This window comes from Pongo abelii, chromosome 21 (genome assembly GCF_028885655.2).
Source record: "Pongo abelii isolate AG06213 chromosome 21, NHGRI_mPonAbe1-v2.0_pri, whole genome shotgun sequence".
In the NCBI taxonomy this organism is placed as follows: Eukaryota; Metazoa; Chordata; class Mammalia; order Primates; family Hominidae; genus Pongo; species Pongo abelii.
In genome coordinates, this window is record NC_072006.2 from 39089416 (window position 1) to 39097244 (window position 7829).

The 7829-nt window shown below is 48.4% G+C and overlaps 1 protein-coding gene across 2 annotated transcripts in view; it reads left to right on the forward strand.

Annotated features, from left to right (window-relative positions):
• The window catches only part of ACSS2 (acyl-CoA synthetase short chain family member 2), a 51140-nt gene extending 43702 nt beyond the window's left edge, over nucleotides 1-7438 (forward strand). Inside the window, exons 9-19 of one of the 2 annotated variants that reach the window (XM_024238753.3) lie at nucleotides 23-193; nucleotides 490-623; nucleotides 814-946; nucleotides 1028-1084; nucleotides 1270-1350; nucleotides 1447-1476; nucleotides 2809-2917; nucleotides 5182-5250; nucleotides 5589-5765; nucleotides 6358-6432; nucleotides 6567-7438. In XM_024238753.3, the coding sequence (XP_024094521.1) occupies nucleotides 23-193; nucleotides 490-623; nucleotides 814-946; nucleotides 1028-1084; nucleotides 1270-1350; nucleotides 1447-1476; nucleotides 2809-2917; nucleotides 5182-5250; nucleotides 5589-5765; nucleotides 6358-6432; nucleotides 6567-6694 (1164 nt within the window). In that variant the 3' untranslated portion in view covers nucleotides 6695-7438. The remainder of the gene's footprint in view (nucleotides 1-22; nucleotides 194-489; nucleotides 624-813; nucleotides 947-1027; nucleotides 1085-1269; nucleotides 1351-1446; nucleotides 1477-2808; nucleotides 2918-5181; nucleotides 5251-5588; nucleotides 5766-6357; nucleotides 6433-6566) is intronic. The other variant, XM_024238754.3, reaches the window with a different exon arrangement.
• The last annotated feature ends 391 nt before the right edge of the window (nucleotides 7439-7829 follow it).

Below are 7829 nucleotides of genomic sequence, written 5' to 3' on the forward strand. Positions count from 1 at the left end.
CTGTTCCCCATTCTTCCCACAGGGTGTGGTTCACACAGTTGGGGGCTACATGCTCTATGTAGCCACAACCTTCAAGTATGTGTTTGACTTCCATGCGGAGGATGTGTTCTGGTGCACGGCAGACATTGGTTGGATCACTGGTCATTCCTACGTCACCTATGGGCCACTGGCCAATGGTGCCACCAGTGTTTTGGTGAGAAGGGAGCCACCTGGCCTAGCTGGGGGATGGACAAGATTATCCTGGGTGACTATCTCCCAAGGCTGCTTGGTCTAGAGGGAGGGGGACTTATACAATCATCTGTTTTCTGGAGAAAGAGAAGTCCTGAGGGGGTTGCGTATCCTGACTAGGATGGTATCTTGATTTGTCTGGTCAGGGAGTGAATATATGATTGGTCAGAAAGGGCAAAATACTGAACCTGAGGGAATGGTAGGGGGATGAATAGAAGGACTATTAGGAAAGACTGGGAATGACCAGCCTTCATGGGTCAGTTTGAGGGGATTCCCACATATCCGGACGTGAACCGCCTATGGAGCATTGTGGACAAATACAAGGTGACCAAGTTCTACACAGCACCCACAGCCATCCGTCTGCTCATGAAGTTTGGAGATGAGCCTGTCACCAAGTGAGACCCCTTCCCAGTTGCTGCCCCATGGGTATTCCTCAGAGCTGGGTGCTGGCCTTTGTACAATCTCTTCTTTTCCACTGTCCCAACTCTCTGACCTGGAATAGAGGACGGGGCAAGAGAAAAGCCTGGGTATGTGTGTCTTCCAGTAGTACTCAGAGCCTTCCTCTCTCCCATTCCCCTGCCCCAGGCATAGCCGGGCATCCTTGCAGGTGTTAGGCACAGTGGGTGAACCCATCAACCCTGAGGCCTGGCTATGGTACCACCGAGTGGTAGGTGCCCAGCGCTGCCCCATCGTGGACACCTTCTGGCAAACAGAGACAGTGAGTGAAGGGTTCAGAAGGCTGGGACCCAGGGACAGTGTGGGAAGATTGACTCAAATTTCTCATCTCTGACTTCCCCAGGGTGGCCACATGTTGACTCCCCTTCCTGGTGCCACACCCATGAAACCTGGTTCTGCTGTGAGTGATGCTCCCCTGGCTGGTCTTGGGCTAGGCAGGGATGGTGTCTTGGGGCATTTGGCCTAGCTAGATAGTGGAGAACTGGACTGATATGTGTGAAGAATTTGGGGTTCTGGGGCCCCTTGGGAGTTGGGTCAGAGTTGCCTCATTCCTCTTCTTGGGTTCTGTCTCCTGTTTGCTTCTAGACTTTCCCATTCTTTGGTGTAGCTCCTGCAATCCTGAATGAGTCCGGGGAAGAGTTGGAAGGTGAAGCTGAAGGTTATCTGGTGAGGCCCTGGCCCTTGGGAGTCTTTAAGGAGAGAGGGAAAGGGTCTGCCAAGAGTACTTTGATTTAGAGTTAATAACCTAATCTCTCCTGGTAGCTGCTTAGGACTGAAGCTTCATGGTTGGAGGTTTGCTCACTGAGAGACCCTGGAGGGGACCCTCGATACTTTGCCTGCATCTCTTCCATTTGGGCCATAAGTCTCCTAAGGGCGTTTTAAGAGTCGCTCAGATTCCTGATGGTACCTTTTTGGGTCTGGAAGACTAAGTCCCATCTTCTTTTGACAAAGATTCTACAGAAAGGAGGCTTTATAACATAGTAGAAAATCACGTAGGATCTGGAGTCACCCTGCCTGGGTTCAAATCCTAGCTCTGCCTCTTCTGTGACCTCAGATAAGTTACTTAACACCTCTGAATCTAAATTTTCTAATTTGTAAAATAGGGTTAAAATGGTGCCTCTGGCCGGGCACGGTGGCTCACACCTGTAATCCTAGCACTTTGGGAGGCTGAGGCGGGCGGATCACCTGAGGCCAGGAGTGCAAGACCAGCCTGGCCAACATGGTGAAACTCCGTCTTTACTAAAAATACAAAAAGTAACTGGGCGTGGTGGTGGACGTCTGTAATCCCAGCTACACGGGAGGCTGAGACAGGAGAATCACTTGAACCGGGGAGGTGGAGGTTGTATTGAGCCGAAATCGTGCCATTGCACTTCATCCTGGGCAACAAGAGCAAAATTCCGTCTCAAAAAAAAATAATGCCTTTGTCTCCTATGGTTGCTTGCTTGATTGAGTTAGATAATCCACATGAAGGGGTTAGCAGAAAAACTAACAATTAGTACTTGATAAACATTAGCTGTTGTGATTATTGTATTCATACTTGCAGGAGCCTCACCTGTCCCTTTAACCCCACCTCATTTCACTTTCCCAAGAGCAAGTTATTAACAGGGGCAGGGCTTACATCCAGGCCTTCTGACTCAGCCTAGAATTCCATCCATTCCATCAATCTGCTGCCAAAGAATGTTACTGATTGGGCAATGATTATTTACTTGGTGTGTGGGCACCACTGTTTTTTAAATGACTGTTTGCATTTGTATCAAACTGGACCTGCTTTCCTCAAGGATTGCCCAAAAGGAGACACAAATTTACTAAAAACACTTATCAATAATAGAACACCATGCTAGGCAATTTCCACATACTATTAATTTAATCCTCACAATAACTTTGGAAGACAGAAAGTATTTTCTCTGATTTACAGATGAGGATCCTGAAGCTCAGAGGGGTAAAGTTACTTCTCTGAGGTCACCTAGCTAGTAAGTGGTAGAGCTGGGATTCCAAGCCAGGATCATCTATCTCCAAAGCCTGTACTTCATTCAGGACACTTTCCCCCACATTTAGAAAAGCTGTAATTATCTTCCAGTGAGACAGCATAGCAAATGTGATCACTGTCCCTTCCTCACTCCCCAGGTGTTCAAGCAGCCCTGGCCAGGGATCATGCGCACAGTCTATGGGAACCACGAACGCTTTGAGACAACCTACTTTAAGAAGTTTCCTGGATACTATGTTACAGGAGATGGTGAGCCTTAGCTATCCCCCTCTTGCACCTCCCACTAAGACATGAACCTTCCACTTCCATTTTCAGGAAGAGTTGGTGTGTTGCTATAAAATAATACCTGAGACTGGGTGATTTATAAAGAAAAGAGGTTTATTTTGGATCATCATTTTTCAGGCTGTACAGGAAGCATGGTGCTGGCATCTGCCTATGGTGAGGCCTCAGGTAGCTTCCAATCACAGCAGAAAGCAAAGGGAGAGCCAGTGTTTGACATGGCAAGAGAGGAAGCAAGGGAGAGAGGGAGGAGATGCCAGCCTCTTTTAAACAACCAGATCTTACATGAACTCATAGAGTGAGAACTCACTCATTACTGCAAGTACAGCACCATGCCATTCATGAGGGATCTGCCCCCCAGCCCCAGCCTTGACCAAAACACCTCCCACCAGGCCCCACCTCTAACACTGGGGATCATATTTCAACATGAGATTTGGAAAGGACAAACATCCAAACTATATCAGTTGGTTAGGGGTAAAGAAAATCAGAGAAGAATGTGTCCTACATGTCAGTATCTGGTTTCTAGGCAGAGCTACAAAGACTGTAAGGGCAGGAATGAGTATAGCAGGAGGGGTCTCAGAATGGTGCCATCTGAACTTTGATGTATGAGGAAAGATGGACAATGTATGCTCCTGTGTTGAAAGAGATGGGGCATGTGGCAGTGCATGATTATTATGTCATGTTTGTCTTTATGTTTGGAGTCTGTGTTTGTCCATCTATCCATCTACCAATCCATTCATCCATAAGATCTGAGCACTGTGATCCTGTGCCCAGGCACTGATCATGAATAATGTAGTCAAAGTCTCCTCCCTCATGGGGATTCTAGTAAGGGGAGACAGACAAACCCAACAAACATAAATAAGCTTATCTTAGATAGAGATAAGTGCTATTAAGAAAAATAAACAGGGTAGCGTGATAATGAGTGTGTGCAGAGATGGCTACTGTACATGGGATTGTCGGAGAAGACTTCTCTGAAGTGACATTTGAGCAGAGGCCTGAAGGGTAAGAAGGAAACAGGCATGGGGAAATCTAGAGTAAGAGTGTTCTGTGCAGAGGGACACAGCTTGAGATGTCTGAGGAATGTACTGAAGCCTGTGTGGCTGGAGCATAGCAAGCAAAGGGAAGAGTATTACATGACGTTGGAGATGTACATAATACAGGGAGGGTCTTGTGGGCCATGGTGAGGAGTTTGAATTTTATTCAAAGTACAGTGGGAAACCTTTTTTGTTGTTGTTGTTGTTTGTTTGTTTTTTGAGACAGAATTTCACTCTGTCACCCAGGCTGGAGTGCGGTGGCACGACCTCAGCTCACTGCAACCTCTGCCTCCCAGGTTCAAGCAATTCTCCTGCCTCAGCTTCTCAAGTAGCTGGGATTACAGGCGGGTGCCACCATGCCTGGCTAATTTTTGTATTTTTAGTAGAGACGGGGTTTCACCATGTTGGTCATGTTGGTCTCGAACTCCTGATCCACCCACCTTGGCCTCCCAAAGTGCTGGGATTACAGGCATGAGCCACCATGCCTGGCCACCTTTTGGGGTTTTAAGCAGGGGAGTGCTAAGAATTGATTTACTGTTTAGAAAATAACTTTGCTGGATTTATGGAGAATAGAGTTTAGGTGAGTATACTATTGCCATGGAACAAATTATCCCAAAAGTTGGCAGCTTAAAATAACAAATATTATCTCACACAGTTTCTGAGGATCAGGAGTCTGTGAACAGTTTAGCTGGATAGTTCTCATTCTGGGTCTCTCGTGAGTTTCAGTCAAGCTGTTGGTAGGGGCTGTAGTCATCTGAAGGTTTGAGTGAGCCTGGAGGACCTACGTTCATGCTCACTCGCATGGTTGTTAGCAGGAATCCTCAGTTCCTCACCTCACCATAGAACTACTCAAGACATGGCAGCTGGCTTACCCTACAGCAAATGATCTGAGACAATGCAACCAAGACAAGCTAGGTGTCTTCTACAACCTAATCTCAGAAGTGACATCCTATTACTTCTGCCAAATCCTGTTGATGACACAGACTAACCCTAGTACAATGAGAAAGAGGACTGCAGGGCTATGAATACCAAGAGGCAGAGATCAGTGGTGCCCTCTTGGAGGCTGGCTACCACAGTGGGCAAGAGTGGAAGCAGGAAGACTTGTTAGAAGGCTATTGCAGAAGGTGTAGCAGTTTGGTAATGTGGATCAGGTATCCTACCGTAGGGTTTTTATTTATTAGGTTTTGCATTTCTTCCCAGGCTGCCAGAGGGACCAGGATGGCTATTACTGGATCACTGGCAGGATTGATGACATGCTCAATGTATCTGGTGAGGGCCAGGGGCCACCTTCCCATCTTATTAACTCTACTCCTCTGACAACACCCAGCCGAAGCCCTCTGCAAGAGCCCAGGAGTGTCCTTTGGCCAGACTATGTACTAAGTGTAGCATTCAGTTCTGGGCCCAGGTTTTAGAGGAGTAATGAACACTGGAATGTGCCTAGAGTAGAGGAACTTGGATGGTGGGGTGACTGAAAGCATGTCATCTGAGGAGTGAATGAAGGGCCTTCTCCGTTTGACCAGACCAGGATGGCCCCATGGGTACAGATGGAGCAGGGGCTGGGGCAGAGGCTGGGATCTCTCTCATGGCACTTCCTTTCCCTTGACAAGGACACCTGCTGAGTACAGCGGAGGTGGAGTCAGCACTTGTGGAACATGAGTCTGTTGCAGAGGCAGCTGTGGTGGGCCACCCTCATCCTGTGAAGGGTGAATGCCTCTACTGCTTTGTCACCTTGTGTGATGGCCACACCTTCAGCCCCAAGCTCACCGAGGAGCTCAAGAAGCAGAGTAAGGAGCCTCCTGGGGCAGGGACTATAGGGTCTGTCTTGGAGGCCCAGTTATCACTGCAAGTTGTTGGGGAGGGGCTAGAGCAAGCTGCTCCCCAAACCACAAACAGATTCCAGGGGGCCCCATGGGCTGATTGCCCTCTTCCTGTTCAGTCTCCACTAGTCTCCCCCTAGGATAGTAATAATAGCCAACATTCCTAGAATACTTTGTGCCACCACTAGGCTAAGTGCTTTAAATGAATTACCCCACTTAATCTCTAGAGTCACCTCCATTAAACAGATCTTATTGTTACCTTCATGCTAAAGATGATGAAACTGAGACTCATAGAAGTTAAATCACTTGCCCAAGGCCACACTGCTAGAAAGGTGGCATTTAAACTCTAGCAGGCTCATTCTACAGCCTGAGTTCCATAAGATAAAATGAGAGAGTAAAGAGAGTGTGTTGAGAGCGAGAGAAGCAGTGAACCTGAGGCTGTCTCTGTGGGCAGGGACTTGAGGAGGAAACAGGTGGGGAACAAAGCCATCTCTACTTTGATTTTTGAAATGTCTGGCTAAGGGTGCTGAAGAAATGCTTGATGATTTGTTGGTTACAGTTAGAGAAAAGATTGGCCCCATTGCCACACCAGACTACATCCAGAATGCACCTGGCTTGCCTAAAACCCGCTCAGGTATGTTCAGAGGCCTCCATGGATTGGGATGGGCTGAGGCCTGGTGATGGTGGGGTGTGCGTGGGTGAAACCTTTGGCAGGGCTGGGGTGGGTCAGTGCTTTCACCAAGTAACTAGGGGTCTGTGGTCCCCCAGGGAAAATCATGAGGCGAGTGCTTCGGAAGATTGCTCAGAATGACCATGACCTGGGGGACACGTCTACTGTGGCTGACCCATCTGTCATCAGTCACCTCTTCAGCCACCGCTGCCTGACCATCCAGTGAACATGATCCTGACCTTTACCTAGGATTTCTCCTGCTCCAAACTTTGCCCATCCTCTTTGCCCCCTCAGGAGTACTGAGGGCCAGTGTTGACCCACAGTACCCTCCCTTGACCAGCTGTCTGGGACCGGAAACCAGCTTTGTCTCCAGGTGGAGACAACATCCTGTGACTGCCAGGCAGAAGGGACAGGGCCCAGGTCAGCCTCAGTCTGCTGTGCCCCCAGACTGCAGAGCTCTCAGAACCCAGAACAGGGACGAAAAGGCTACCTCTCCTACCCAAGTTAAGTGTTCAGAGGGGATGTGAGGGCCTCCACTGAAGCAGGGAGGCAGCTGTGAATCCTATGTCAGCTCTCTTAGGAAGCACCAGTACTTATATTGGGCATGCACTTGCCCTTAAAAACAATGATTTGTGAGTCCAGGAACAATTTACTATTTTTAAAATATTTTGCTGCTTCTGTTCTGGGTCTGAATTCCCTTTTGTGCCAGATGCCAGTACTGTCTGCCCATTGGCTCCAGGGGCTGTATGGGCAGATTCAGTCTCCAGAGGGTATTCAGATCATCTGCTTCTTTGAAGGAGTAAATGTGTTTTGTTCCTAGGGCCAGAGGAGCTTGTCTTCCTTGTCCTCTGTTCCCACCCTCCCATGAACAGGACCCAGCCCGTAAGAGACATTCTCAGATGAAACTCTTTTTTCTTTCCCCAGTCAGGCTCAAGCCCTGTGGTTGTAGGAATAAAGCCTGTGATCTCAAGAAGTGGTGACTTGTTTTCTTAGGTATCTGTGCCCTGAGGCTGTATTGTATATTCATTAGTGGCTCTGATTTGTGTGGCCGATGGGAAGGGAGGGGTATTTCCTAGGACTACCCCCAATATCTTCTTCTAGAACTTTTGGTTTGGGCAGAGCCAAGGAGGCTTCACTGACAGGGCTTTTGACAAGCCCCTGAGCTAAGCAGGCAAGTGACTGAAGCCAGTTCACAACTGTTATGTATGTCCCATCTTGGTTGCCTTCCCTCCTGGGCTCCTGCCAGGGACTCTCATTCCTCCCTGTGATCCAGTAAGAGCATTAGTGGGTGGCTAAGGATTGAAACTTAAGGGTTCCACCTGTAGAGACTGGTCTAGGGGGACCCTGATTATAGACCAGTC